Source organism: Culex pipiens, unplaced genomic scaffold (genome assembly GCF_016801865.2).
Source record: "Culex pipiens pallens isolate TS unplaced genomic scaffold, TS_CPP_V2 Cpp_Un0002, whole genome shotgun sequence".
Taxonomy (NCBI): Eukaryota; Metazoa; Arthropoda; class Insecta; order Diptera; family Culicidae; genus Culex; species Culex pipiens.
This window is the reverse complement of record NW_026292819.1, coordinates 470968-485840: the sequence shown is the minus strand read 5'-3', so window position 1 is coordinate 485840 and position 14873 is coordinate 470968. Positions and strand designations below refer to the sequence as shown.

General features: G+C 35.3%; 1 protein-coding gene across 4 annotated transcripts in view; it reads left to right on the top strand.

The window, feature by feature from the left end:
• Positions 1 to 14873, top strand: part of LOC120417442 (galactokinase-like) — a 104414-nt gene that overhangs the window by 79748 nt on the left and 9793 nt on the right. For all 4 annotated transcript variants that reach the window (XM_039579486.1, XM_052711341.1, XM_052711340.1 and 1 more), the window contains 3 exons: positions 628 to 767; positions 5970 to 6140; positions 6218 to 6343. In XM_039579486.1, the coding sequence (XP_039435420.1) occupies positions 628 to 767; positions 5970 to 6140; positions 6218 to 6343 (437 nt within the window). The remainder of the gene's footprint in view (positions 1 to 627; positions 768 to 5969; positions 6141 to 6217; positions 6344 to 14873) is intronic.

Below are 14873 nucleotides of genomic sequence, written 5' to 3'. Positions count from 1 at the left end.
TTTTGTTTTTTGTTTTTTGTTTTTTGTTTTTTGTTTTTTGTTTTTTGTTTTTTGTTTTTGTTTTTTGTTTTTTGTTTTTTGTTTTTTGTTTTTTGTTTTTTGTTTTTTGTTTTTTGTTTTTTGTTTTTTGTTTTTTGTTTTTTGTTTTTTGCTTTATGTTTTTTTTTGTTTTTTGTTTTTTGGTTATTTGGTTTTTTGTTTTATTTTTTTATTTTTTTAGTTTTTGTGTTTTTTTTTGTTTTGTGAAGTAGGGCAATTTCATCCAGGTTGCAATAATAAAGCTCACTTTGCTTGCGGGCGCGTTATCAATTAACACTTGTTTGATTGAAGAGCACTCGACTGAGCTGTATGTTGATGGGTGTTCAAACTGGCAGGTAGCTCTCATATTACAAATATGTTATCATAAAGAGCGTCGCTTCGCTTTGGGTATTATGACGAGTGTACGTAGTCGGTCCTCAACTATAAAATAAACTTGCGATTATTTGTTATCAGCAATTCGAAGGCTTAGTGCTTTTGCGAAAATGGAACGAGCAATAGGGTTTGGCATGATAATTCATTAGGCAATGAAAGAAATAAAGCATGTGAATTTGAAAAAATCTTAAAATGAAAAAAAATGTCTACTTCCAGGCGTTGCCGATGGTGACGGTGATCGTCGGCAAGAAGAACTACACTCCGTCGACCTGCGAAGTGGTGACCTGCGTCGAGGGCATCCGCGAGCAGAAAAAGGCCCAGTTTGACAGCAGCAGCCTGGCAAGGGGCTCACCAAAGTGAGTAATCACTTTTTTTTTCTTCTGAATTTTGAAGTTTAGGAATTCTGTGGAAAGATTGTTTTAAAATTTGGAAAGTGACATCCCCAGTACAAATAAATCTCGAAAAAAATAATAACATTTAGAATGTGAGGCGTTGATAGCTACACAAAGTGTCATTCCCAATTAAATTTGGCGAAGTATTCATAACATATTCTAATCAAATAATACTTCCAGATTATGCCGAAATGTTTGTCTTACGTTTCGGCAGCTGTTGAAAATCGTGCATAATCAGACAAAAACAGTACCGGGGTACTTAATATTCTAAGTTCATACAGTGCAGCAAACAATGCTAAACCCTTGCACTAATATTTTGCTTGATATGAGCAGGCAGCAGCTGACCAACAACATCCACACAATCGGTATTGTTTTCCCAAGGAGTGTGTGTGTGTGTATCGAACACATGTCGTTTGGGCAAAAAGCACTCCCACGTATGTTCCAAAAATAGTACCTCACTCTCTCTCTCGTTATCAGCAATGATCCACACACAGTCGCAAAACGCCGGCCTTGCACGCATAAAACAGCTTTCCAACGTCAGGAAGAGCTTCCCGTTCCCAAGAGATGAATTGTGTGGGGTTGAGTGTGTGTTTTCCAGCCCGGAAAAACCACCGAATAAAATTAATCAATTTTCCGACCAGACCAGACCCGGCAAATGCATGCGTGCGCGTGTGTGTGTGTGTTTACATACATCATCATATATTGTTCAGCATCATCCCATGCACATGTGCTCTTTTGCATTTTATGCACCACGAGTATACCCAAAGGGGTGAGTGCTAAAGTGGCCAAAACGTGGACAACCGAGTGAAAATTTCCCATCGACCTCCCTCCCCTTTTTGTGCGTGCGAAAGGCACAGTCGGGTTCTGCTAAAAATTACGCAAAGTGCCATGAAAAAATGCAAATTTTAAGAAAAAAAGGAGTCCATTGATAACGATTACCTTTTTCGAACTTTCGGGAAAATGTTTTAAAGGACTCAAAAAGACACATCTTGAACTATAGTGCATGATGGTGCAAAATCATGTTACGGAGATGGGTAATTCTCCGCCAACTCACACAGCAGTTGCCCCGACCCCTCTTCGATTTGTATGAATTTTTGTCCAAATGGGTAACTTTTGTCCCTGATCACGAATCCTAGGTCCGTTTTTTGATATCTCGTGACGGAGGGACGGTACGACCCCTTACATTTTTGAACATGCGAAAAAAGATTTTTCATCACTAAAAAAAGTATTAAAAACTCTGCCATTTTTCTGCTTTTTAATGTGTTTTTCGAATCTACATTAACCAAGACGGGTATTTTTTCATTGAAACAAAAATTTGCATATCGTGTTTTTTCTAACTTTGCATGGTTAGGTTTTAGAGTGTAACAATGTTCTACAGAGTTGTAGAACAGACAATTTTTTTGATATATGAGTTATGAGTTATCCCGATCATCGTTGATCATGGCCGTTCATGGTCATGGTTTCAAAACTTTTTTTTTCGTAAAATCGCGATAACTCGTGATAGTTACAAGCAAACCCCTGATGTTTCTAAATCATTTTTTATGGTAATTGTCTGCTCTACAACTTTGTAAACACTACACTCTACACTGTTACCTGCAAAGTTAGAAAAACATCCTTCTGGGTTAATCTAGATTCGAAAAGTATATTAAATTTCCCTTAAAATAACATTGTCAAAAAAAATTTACAGTTGAGTTACGAAATATGGCAGAGTTTTAAAAAAATGTTTTTTTTATGAAAAATGCGTTTTTTCGAGATTTTGTGTACGCCATCAAATTGAGCGACCAATTTTATATAAAAGTCCCTCTGACACCAAATTTTTATCTCATCACCGTTTCAGGCTGCAAATTATTGAAAAACACCCCTTTTTTGCATGTTCAAAAATGAAAGGGGTCGTACCGAAATAATAAAAGTTCAGATTGTTAAATTAATACATATTTTAATCACTCTAAGCCAAGAAAAAAAAACTTACTTAAATTCAATTTCTTTTTTGCCTTCCTAACATTACTGAGGAAAGGCTAAAAAATCACTCGAAAAATGCACTTTTTAACAAGACCTCCTAGATCTACCTTAATTTGTACAAATCGACTCAGAATCCCCAGCTGAGCAAATGCCTGTGTACGTAGTGGCTGTACGTAGACATGTGTACCAAATCAATGTCATTGGAATATCTCGTCACTTACTGAGCCGATTTTGACCGTATTGGCCTCATTCGATTCGTCTTGGGGTCACATAAGTCCCTATTGAAATTTGTATGATTTAGTAAAGCATATCAAAAGTTATGCTTAAAAACAGCTGCATATCAATTTCACAATTTGCAAAAATGGATGGTTTTTGCCTAAAAACCTGCCATATTATATATTTTAAGAAAGGTTCTAAAATGACACTCAAATGGTCGGGTCTGATCGCCACGAACAAGCCGTGTTGAGGGATGCCATTTTCCTTAACCCTTTCAAGCCTGAATTTTGAAAAAAATATTTTTTGTGTTAATTATGGGAAAATGATTTTTATAACCATACGAAAATTATAGGCTACTTTTGAAAATTATCATTTTTGTGTCATATATGACCCATCAGGCCTGAAAGGGTTAAAGGCGGTGTCTGTATAATCTTGACAAAAAGTCTGTAGGTTTTTTTTACTCATCACTTATTTTTAAGTGCTGCGATCACGTTAGGGGTGATCCATAAACCATGTGGACACTTTAGAGGGGTCACTATATAAATAAGATAAAGGCACCAACCACCATAAGGGTGAATTTAGTAATGTTTTTATTTTTTTCGTCGTACAATATGCATGAGTTTACGATTTTTTACATGGGTTAGCCAAAATAATCGGGAAAGGCAAATTTATTTCAAAATTCAAATGCTAATAACTTTGCGAAAATTTAAACGATTTTGACGATTTAAGGAGCTTTTAAAAAAATATTCTAATTTTTGTATATGTACCGAAACAATGTAACGTCCATGGCCACCGGAGATGTTCCAGATTTTCCGGGACCGTGTAAAAAAAGCTACTTTTTTCAGTGCGTGCCATTTCAGCTGAGATGAGATTTTCACTTAATCCATGTTTTTCCCTAAAAGTACAACTAATGGGCCAGTCAAATGCAGTCTGTAGCATGAAAATCCGTTGAAAATCCGCTGAGATATGGTCATTTCCATAAATAGGCCCGGATCAGGTTTTTAATAAAATTTGTGCAAAGTTATGAGCATTTCAATTTTGACAAAAATTTGCCTGTCCCGATCATTTTGTCCAACCCCTGTAACGTCATGATTCGAAATCCGGACACTTAGTACCATATTATTTTTGTTACAGTTAGCTGGCAAAAAATCATGTAATAAGTTGGAAATGTAGAAATATGATCAGGATTTAGTATAAACTGTCATTTTTAAGAGAATGCATTCAAAATATGTCTTTTCTAACCATTTTTCATCAGAATTTTAAAATTAAAATGACTTGTTGTGCTTCGAATCCCGGACACTGATAAAAGCTGATTCGAAATCCGGACACTTTTGCTTCGAATTCCGGACACTTGATTTTGCTTATGAATCGCCCAAATTTGGACTGAAATGTTAGTGAAATGCATTCTTTAAGTCTCAAATAAGCTGTTAACATCAAAACAATCGATAGTTTACATAAAAATTTGCTAGAATTGAAGGAAATCAAAAACATAAATTTCTGCTTTGCCTTCCCGGTGCTTCGGACGCCTATGAAATATTTCCATTGAAATGTTTCGTATTTTTGGTACACTTATAATTTTATTTTATTTAATTGTTTTGGCATTAACTACAGCGTTCAAACAAACTTTAAATGAAAGTTGATGAATTCATCAAATAACACAGTTTTGACATTCATAATGCGAACTTATATCCAAATAATTGATAAAACAAGTTGAAGTGTCCGGGTTTCGAAGCGTCCGGGAATTCGAATCATGACGTTATGTGCGAAGAAACTTTACGTCGTAAAACTTCTTTTGTGAATTGTCAAATTACGCGTAGTGAATGTTTTCCTTCTAGTTCATGAGATATTGAAATTGAATGCTTTACTTTAGAGTGGATTTTTTTAATTTTTCGCGTAAAAGACAAATTTTCAAACTTTTTCTTCAAACTCCCTATGACTCAACGACTCATACACATTTTTATGTTCTATCCACAATTAATAATTTGAAAATTTATATTTATTGGAGGTTAATTCTATTTCATCTTATTTAACATCAATATGATGAATTCTACGCAACTTGTAGAAATCAGTTAGCTGAGCTCACTCAAGTGTCCATTTCCCCGAACTAGTTTTCCCAGGGTTTGTTTTTGTTTTCGTAGAGGCTGAGAGCACCACCACGGAGCGGCCTAAAATTTGCATGAATTATGGACACGTTTACCCAAACCCACGCACCCACACACACACACACACACACACACTCACATTCATTATGCGAAATTTTCCGCGAGTTTTGATGTCGTATTATTTAATTTAAATACATGAATATGAAAATGAAGAAGAACCAGCCCGTCCCGGTTGCCACACGCTGTGGGTGGTGTTGGGGGTTGGAGGTGTATTTGGGAAGGGGGGGGGGGGGGATTCTGTGGTGGGAAAACCTGGCATCCCTGGTCGGTACAATGAGCGATGTTTGTGATGTTTCACCGCCAAGCCGGCCATTATTATCTCAACTGGATGCACATGCACGTTAGGGTTACTCAAATTACGTTTGAAATTTTGTTTTATTTTTGTGTTTGTGTTTGGCATATATATTTATACATTTTTGAATTTTATTAAAAACTTCTAGATGCTTTTAAAATTAAATTTTAGACACTCTAACTTTTGTCCTTCTTCTGTTGTATGCGATATCAATTTTGGGCGGCGAAATTTTCACTGCAATCAGCGTGGCCATAATCTCACGTTCCCAATGTTTGGTTGGTTGCTCAGTGCAGGGATATTAATTCCCAACGAAGCCGTACCGATACTGTTCCGTGAGGAGTCCCTGGAAAAACATCTTGTGCGATGGCGACCGACGAGTACGTGGCTGGTCGTTATCGGAAATATGTATTATTTTAAACTTAGCTCTACTCAATTTCAAAAAGTGTGAACTTTTAGTATTTCAACGAAAAGTGTATTTAACGTAACTTTAAAATTTCAATCCAAAACACAATTAAACCCTGTTTCCTCCACTTCCAGATGGCTGAACTACGTGAAGGGTGTCATGTTCCACTTTGGCCAGTCCATCCCGGGCTTCAACGCGGTCATCCACACGAACGTTCCGATCGGCGGCGGTCTGTCCAGCAGTGCCGCCCTGGAGGTGGCCACGCTGACCTTTCTGGAGCTGCTGACGGCCAGGAAATTTGAAAAGTAAGAACCAAACGCACGGCTTCTTTCGGGTCGGATATAATGCTGCTTTTGAATGTCTAACCTCTCTCTCCCCTCAGAACCGGCGATAAGGCTCTGATCTGTCAGAAGGCCGAGCACACGTTCGCCAACATGCCCTGCGGGATCATGGACCAGCTTATCTCGGTGGCCGGCCAGAAGGACCGGGCCCTGCTGATTGACTGCCGGTGAGTGCGGTGCTGCTGCTTTCTATGTTGAAGGGACAGGATTATGTGTCTTACAGTGGGGTGCGCTGATGCTCTTGAGAAATGCTCTGGGAAGTTGAACTTTGCTTGAAACAAAATTCTGCAACTATTCCCTGAAATGTGCTTACGCGATTCTCCTCAGAACCAGTACGGTTGGCCAGAACGACCACACAATGGGCCCGGCACGGTCAGTTGGGACAGCCCACCTTGGCTTTGTTGGTTTTACGTTATGCAATGCACTCAGCTCATCCATAATGTAAACCTACGGGACGAAACATCACCAAGATTGTTGCTCCAAAAAGGGAGGGAGGGAAGACCGACCCGAAACGCATGCACACTCCATCCCATCAGGTCCCCCTGAGATGATGGTCACATGGCAGGTTTCACAAACGAGACCAAATTGTTTGATGCATATCTCTTTAATTAAGGTACACAAATGAATTCTGACGTCGTTCTTCTGGGTTTGAATTCCGACCTCCCCTTCCCACAACTTATGGTTCCCCTTTTTGTGTAATCTTGATTGCATCATTTGAGCCAACTAATCTTGTCGAGTCTCTCTCTCTCTATAAAGTTGAAAGGACTTTCACTGGAAATTGGACTAGGAGAGAGAAGGGGCTGGGGCATTTGTCGACAAATCAAAACCGGAAGAATCCGGGTCCGGAAATGGGCCTAATGGATGTGTGTGTACTTTACCCCCCACTTGGCACGTGTCGGATCAATCAAAGAAAGAAGACCTCTGTAGGATGAGGGTTGTTACCATGAGGTTGATTAGTCGGATTTGATTGCATATCTGAAAATGCCTTTTGATGCAATGTTATGACGATTGATTGACAATCGAATAAACATAACAGTAGAGTTTTATGATTGATTTTTCAATTTTTTTTCAATGTTTTTGTCACTAAATACTTTTCTTCTGATAAATTCTCTACGAAATCGACATTTTTGTAAAAAAAATTTCAATCCGACTGAAACTTTTTAAGTGCTTTCGGTATGCCCAAAGAAGCCATTTTGCATCATTAGTTTGTCCATATAATTTTCCATACAAATTTGGCAGCTGTCCATACAAAAATGATATGTGAAAATTCAAAAATCTGTATCTTTTGAAGGAATTTTATGATCGATTTGGTGTCTTCGGCAAAGTTGTTGGTATGGATACGGACTACACTGGAAAAAAATAATACACGGTAAAAAAAATTGGTGATTTTTTTATTTAACTTTTTATCACTAAAACTTGATTTGCAAAAAAACACTATTTTTATTTATTTTATTTTTTTGATATGTTTTGGAGGACATAAAATGCCAACTTTTCAGAAATTTCCAGGTTGTGCAAAAAATTATTGACCGAGTTATGAATTTTTTAATCAATACTGATTTTTTTCAAAAAATCGAAATTTTGGTCGCAAAAATTTTTCAAATTCATTTTTCGAAGAAAAATCAAATTTGCAACCAAAAAGTACTATACTGAAATTTTGATAAAGTGCACCGTTTTCAAGTTAAATCTATACTTAGGTGACTTTTTTGAAAATATTCGAAGTTTTTCAATTTTTTAAATTAGTGCACATGTTGGCCCACTTTTGACAAAAATATTTTTGAAAAGCTGAGAAAATTCTCTATATTTTGCTTCTTCGGACTTTGTTGATACGACCTTTAGTTGCTGAGATATTGCAATGCAAAGGTTTAAAAACAGGACAATTGATGTTTTCTAAGTCTCACCCAAACAACCCACCATTTTTCAATGTCGTTATCTCAGCAACTAATGGTCCGATTTTCAATGTTAAAATATCAAATATTTGAGAAATTTTCCGATCTTTTCGAAAACAATATTTTTAAAATTTTCAAATCAAGACTAACATTTTAAAAGGGCGTAATATTGAATGTTTGGAAAATTTTGAAAATATTTTTTTCGAAAAGATCGGAAAATTTTACAAATGTTTCATATTTTAACATTGAAAATCGGACCATTAGTTGCTGAGATATCGACATTGAAAAATGGTGGGCTGTTTGGGTGAGACTTAGAAAACATCAATTTTTCTGTTTTTAAATCTTTGCATTGCAATATCTCAGCAATTAAAGGTCGTATCAACAAAGTCCGAATAAGCAAAATATAGAGAATTTTCTCAGCTTTTTAAAAATATTTTTGTCAAAAGTGGGCAAACATGTGCACTAATTTAATAAAATTAAAAACTTCGACTATTTTGAAAAAAGTCACCTAAATATGGATTAAACTTGAAAAACGGTGCATTTTATCAAAATTTCAGTAAAGTACTTTTTGATTGCAAATTTGATTTTACATCAAAAAATGAATTTGAAAAATTTTTGCGACCGAAATTTCGATTTTTTGAAAAAATCAGTATTGATTGAAAAATTCATAACTCGGTCAATGATTTTTTGCACAACCTTGAAATTTCTGAACAGTTGGCATTTTATGTCTTCTAAAACATATCAAAAAAATAAAAAAAAATAAAAAATAGTGTTTTTTTACAAATCAATTTTTAGTGATAAAATGTTTAATAAAAAATCACCATTTTTTTTTACCGTGTATTATTTTTTTTCAGTGTAGCCCGTATCCATACCTACACCTTTGCTGAAGACACCAAATTGATCAAAAAATTCCTTCAAAAGATACAGATTTTTGAATTTTCATGGATCATTTTTGTATGGACAGCTGCCAAATTTGTATGGAAAATTATATGGACAAACTAATGATGCAAAATGGCTCCTTTGGGCATACCGAAGGCACCAAAAAAGTTTCAGTCGGATTAAAAAATACAAAAAAAAATCGAATGTCCGAAATCTGGGAGAACTGCTCGTATGGAAAGGGACTAATAGTCCCAGACCTTACTGAAAAAAATGATATACGGTAATTTTTTTCCATGATTTTAATTTTACTTTTTGTCAATAAAACTTGAATTGCATAAAAACATATTTTTTTAATGTCTGTAATTTTTTAGGGCAACTTTTCAGAAATTTCCAGAACGGAAAAAAAACTTTGACCGAGTAATACATTTTTTAATGAATACTGAGTGCTCATGTTTGCCCACTTTTGAAAGAAATATCTTTGAAAGCAGAGAAAATTCTCCATATTTTGCTTTCAAGAACTTTGTTGATACGATTCTTAGTTGCTGAGATATTGCCACGGAAAGATTTAAAATCAGGAACATAGATGTTTTCTTAGTTTCACCCAAACAACCCACCATTTTCAAATATAGATATCTCAGCAACTAATGGTCCGATTATTTATGTTAAAATATGAAACAGTCGTAAAATTTTCCGACCTTTTCGAAAACAATACTTAGATGTTTTTTGCCTTCCTCGCTGAGGTAAGGCTATAATCCTGCTCTAAAAATGAACTTTTTATTAAAAGCTCGAAGACCCACCTTCATATATACATATCGACTCAGAATCGAAAACTGAACAAATGTCTGTGTGTGTGTGTGTGTATGTGTGTGTGTGTGTATGTATGTATGTGTTCAAAAATCTTGCCAAGTTTTCTCAGCACTGGCTGAACCGATTTTGATCGAACCAGTTGCATTCGACTTGGTTTAGGGTCCCATACATCGCTATTGAATTGTTTGAAGTTTCGATAAGTAGTTCAAAAGTTATGTATAAAAATGTGTTTTCACATATATCCGGATCTCAATTATATGCATGTAAACGATGTCCGGATCCATCATCCAACCCATCGTTGGTTAGGTAATCAAGAGACCTTTCCAACGAGTCCACAACATTGAAGATCTGGCAACCCTGTCTCGAGTTATGACCACTTAAGTGATATTTATGTACTTTTTTGAAGCCGGATCTCACTTAAATGTATGTAAACGATATTCGGAACCATCATCCGATCCATCGTTGGTTAGGTAATCAAGAGACCTTTCCAACGAGTCCACATTATTGAAAATCTGGCAACCCTGTCTCGAGTTATGACCACTTAAGTGATATTTATGTACTTTTTTGAAGCCGGATCTCATTTAAATGTATGTAAACGATGTCCGGATCCATCATCCGACCCATCGTTGGTTAGGTAATCGAGAGACCTTTCCAACGAGTCCACATAATTGAAGATCTGGCAACCCTGTCTCGAGTTATGACAACTTAAGTTATATCTGTGTACTTATTTTTCTGGACCTAAAAAAAATAGCTGAAATATGTGTCCAAACCACTCATATTACCCATTGTTGGTAAAAAGTGAGGAAGGCATCAACCACATAGGTGGATTAAGTTAGTTTTTTAAATCAAGACAAAAATTTCAATAGGGCCAAACATTCAATATTTAAAAATCGAAGTTGACTTTATAGCTGTCAGCCACCATCGCTAGTACCAACCACTTGTGTCTTCCTTTTTATCTACAAGGACTTCGCCGCCCCGGGCTCCTAAGTGTATTTAAGTATGGCACGGATCCGGCGACGGCACCGAATACCCACAAAAAATTTTAAAGCGCTCGCCGCGGGATTTTGAGCCCTTTTGAAATTGTAGTCTTGATATAAAAAATATTGTTTTCGAAATAAAACATATAATCATCCATAAAACATATCAGAAATTAAAATCTTTTTTTTGCAAAACAAGTTTAAATGACAAAAACATAAATTAAAGATCACAAATTTTTTTAACGTATATCGTTTTTTCAGTGTAATTCTTATCCATACCTACAACTTTGCCGAAGACACCAAATTGATCAAAAAATTCCTTCCAAAGATACAGATTTTTGAATTTTGACATATCATTTTTGCATGGGCAGCTTCCAAATTTGTATGGAAAATTATATTCTCGGCCAACTTACACAGCAATTGTCCTGACCCCTCCTCGATTTGGGTGAAACTTTGTCCTAAGGGGTAACTTTTGACACTGATCACGAATCCGAAGTCCGATTTTTGGTATCTTGTGACGGAGGGACGGTAAGACCCTTTCAATTTTTGAACATGCGAAAAAGAGGTGTTTTTCAATAATTTGCAGCCTGAAACGGTGATGAGATAGAAATTTGGTATCAAAAGGACCTTTATGTAAATTGGACGCCCGATTTGATGGCGTACTCAGAATTTCGAAAAAAACACTAAAAAGTTTTAAAAATTAATTATTGTCACTTTAGTGCTAATATACAGCCATTTTTATTGTACAAAATTGGAAAATTTCAACGAATTCTCAATTCATTATTCGTTTTTCAGTCACTCGCAAATTTCGAGTTCTAAACACCTTTCAAGTGTTTTTTTGTTAGATGTTTAGAAATATAGCTGCTGGGCCAAAAACCTATCAAAATCTGGGTGAACCGGAAGGTATTACAGCAAAAAATTAGTAATCCAGCTGCGTATGAAATTTAATGTAATATTACAGCAAGAAATATGTAGCCGTTCAGTATGGGAAATTTACTTGACCGAATTGTTAAGCGAGCGGGCTGAGGAGCCAGTCCTAATGGTTAGTGCTGGGTTTGAATTCCATTTTATGAAAACACATCTAAAAATGTTCATTTTAATTGATAAATTCAACTCAAAAATGAAGGCAGTGTCCCCGGTGCGGTGCCCTAACTTTAAATCTAACATGCCCCGATTAACGTTCAGCATTACCGTTCCGTGCGTGCATGCGTTTCGTACACACGTGTCACAGTCGGGAAAGATAGTGTTGTCGTCGAAGTTGTAGTTTACCGAGGAAGGAGGACTTGAACCTCGGGGTACCTCTCGAGAGCAAAACCATGGGGTCGTCAGAATCACCGTGGGACCAGCAGCAAGAGGTATAGCATCAGCTATCAGAGTGGTAGGGACTTGATTGCATTGTTGGGATTTAGAATCGATTCTGTTTTATCTGAACAAAAGTGCAACCCAACGTGGCATAGTGATAAAGACCGTGAACACCAATCAGGACGTTCGGTCTCGATTCTCGGTCATGTTAGTGTTGCTCACAAAAGGACAGCTAGACCTTCAAACACCCTAGAACCCTGCACAACACGAGCTTCTGTGGCTTGTGCAGCTCGTCCTAGAATGAAGAGGGTATAACTCAAGCGATATAACGCTCGCACACACGGCTCAGGGGCTCTTCTGGTGCTAATCTCCAAAGATTGGCAAAGCTCAAGGAAAGCCGAAAGCTCAGCACGACAAGACGTTGCCCTGAAACTGGTTCTGAAGGATAATACACGAAACACGACTCACATACACGCACGCACAAGGAGGGTTCCAAACAAAGAAAGCCACATGAATAATTTGTTGCATCTGAGGAAGATGTTGCTGCTGCTAGTGTTGTCGTTAGCTTTTGTGTTTCATCATCAGTAGCAGCACTGATGTGCACTCAGTTTAACTTTAACTTTAACTTTAACTTTAACTTTAACTTTAACTTTAACTTTAACTTTAACTTTAACTTTAACTTTAACTTTAACTTTAACTTTAACTTTAACTTTAACTTTAACTTTAACTTTAACTTTAACTTTAACTTTAACTTTAACTTTAACTTTAACTTTAACTTTAACTTTAACTTTAACTTTAACTTTAACTTTAACTTTAACTTTAACTTTAACTTTAACTTTAACTTTAACTTTAACTTTAACTTTAACTTTAACTTTAACTTTAACTTTAACTTTAACTTTAACTTTAACTTTAACTTTAACTTTAACTTTAACTTTAACTTTAACTTTAACTTTAACTTTAACTTTAACTTTAACTTTAACTTTAACTTTAACTTTAACTTTAACTTTAACTTTAACTTTAACTTTAACTTTAACTTTAACTTTAACTTTAACTTTAACTTTAACTTTAACTTTAACTTTAACTTTAACTTTAACTTTAACTTTAACTCAACTGACTGTATCAGCTTCCTTATAGTTCCTCCTCATCTGCTTCGGTTAAGGGACGGAGGTGTGAGTGGGGAGGCCACCCGGATTGATGTTAATTTTCCTGCAAGAAAGGATTCTTTGTGACCAAGTGAGAGAGAGAGTTGGTTACCAACGGGCGAAGACATGTGACAAATTGCTTTCGGGGTTGGGCACCGACAGATCTTGTGCCGGTTGTTCGTGAACATCGGGCGACGGATCTTAATCATCGGAGTTTGTACGGAAGAGAGCGGCCACTTGAGCGTTGTATTTAGTGGCCGCAGCAAACAAACAACTCAATGTCAATGTAACAAACAAAAGGCAAAATTAGAAGTGAACTGTTTTCCTGAATGAAATTGGAAAATTGTCAAAAATCTATCGATGATCACAAAAAATACAAAAAACAAAAAACAAAAAACAAAAAACAAAAAACAAAAAACAAAAAACAAAAAACAAAAAACAAAAAACAAAAAACAAAAAACAAAAAACAAAAAACAAAAAACAAAAAACAAAAAACAAAAAACAAAAAACAAAAAACAAAAAACAAAAAACAAAAAACAAAAAACAAAAAACAAAAAACAAAAAACAAAAAACAAAAAACAAAAAACAAAAAACAAAAAACAAAAAACAAAAAACAAAAAACAAAAAACAAAAAACAAAAAACAAAAAACAAAAAACAAAAAACAAAAAACAAAAAACAAAAAACAAAAAACAAAAAACAAAAAACAAAAAACAAAAAACAAAAAACAAAAAACAAAAAACAAAAAACAAAAAACAAAAAACAAAAAACAAAAAACAAAAAACAAAAAACAAAAAACAAAAAACAAAAAACAAAAAACAAAAAACCAAAAATCAAAAAAAAAACAAAAAACAAAAAACAAAACAAAAAAAAACAAAAAACAAAAACAAAAAAACAAAAAACAAAAAACAAAAAACAAAAAACAAAAAACAAAAAACAAAAAACAAAAAACAAAAAACAAAAAACAAAAAACAAAAAACAAAAAACAAAAAACAAAAAACAAAAAACAAAAAACAAAAAACAAAAAACAAAAAACAAAAAACAAAAAACAAAAAACAAAAAACAAAAAACAAAAAACAAAAAACAAAAAACAAAAAACAAAAAACAAAAAACAAAAAACAAAAAACAAAAAACAAAAAACAAAAAACAAAAAACAAAAAACAAAAAACAAAAAACAACAAAATATGCCACCGGTTACTTTCTCAAATTGGTAGCACACGTGCACGCTGCAATTCCTCACCCCACCTTCGATTTTGTCCCCGGTGCTTTCCGGAGTTGAAGTTGTTGTGCTAAATAGGATAATCTCTTTCCGGTTGTCATGGATGACCGTTCCTGCCTCTCGGGCAGAACTTGTCTACCAGGACATTGTGTGCGATACCCCTTCCCTGCTTGCACCAGCACCAGCAGCAGTTGTCCAAACAACTGTTTCGTAAGAGATAGGTTTCATCATCGGACACGTAAAGCTTTGACGATGATAATGCGTTTCCTTTCCATTTGAATTTAGCAGAATTGGCTTTGAGAAATGGGAAACTTATGAAACGATTGCAGCTGGTCTTTCGAAGATTTTAAAATGCAATTCACAACAATTTAATTTTTATTAATTTAAGCTTCTATCGGATGGTGAAGTAAAACGTCGGTCCCGGTTTCTCCTGTCTCGTCAGAGGCGCTGGAGCAGAAATCCCACGTTAGAGGAAGGCCATGCCCCG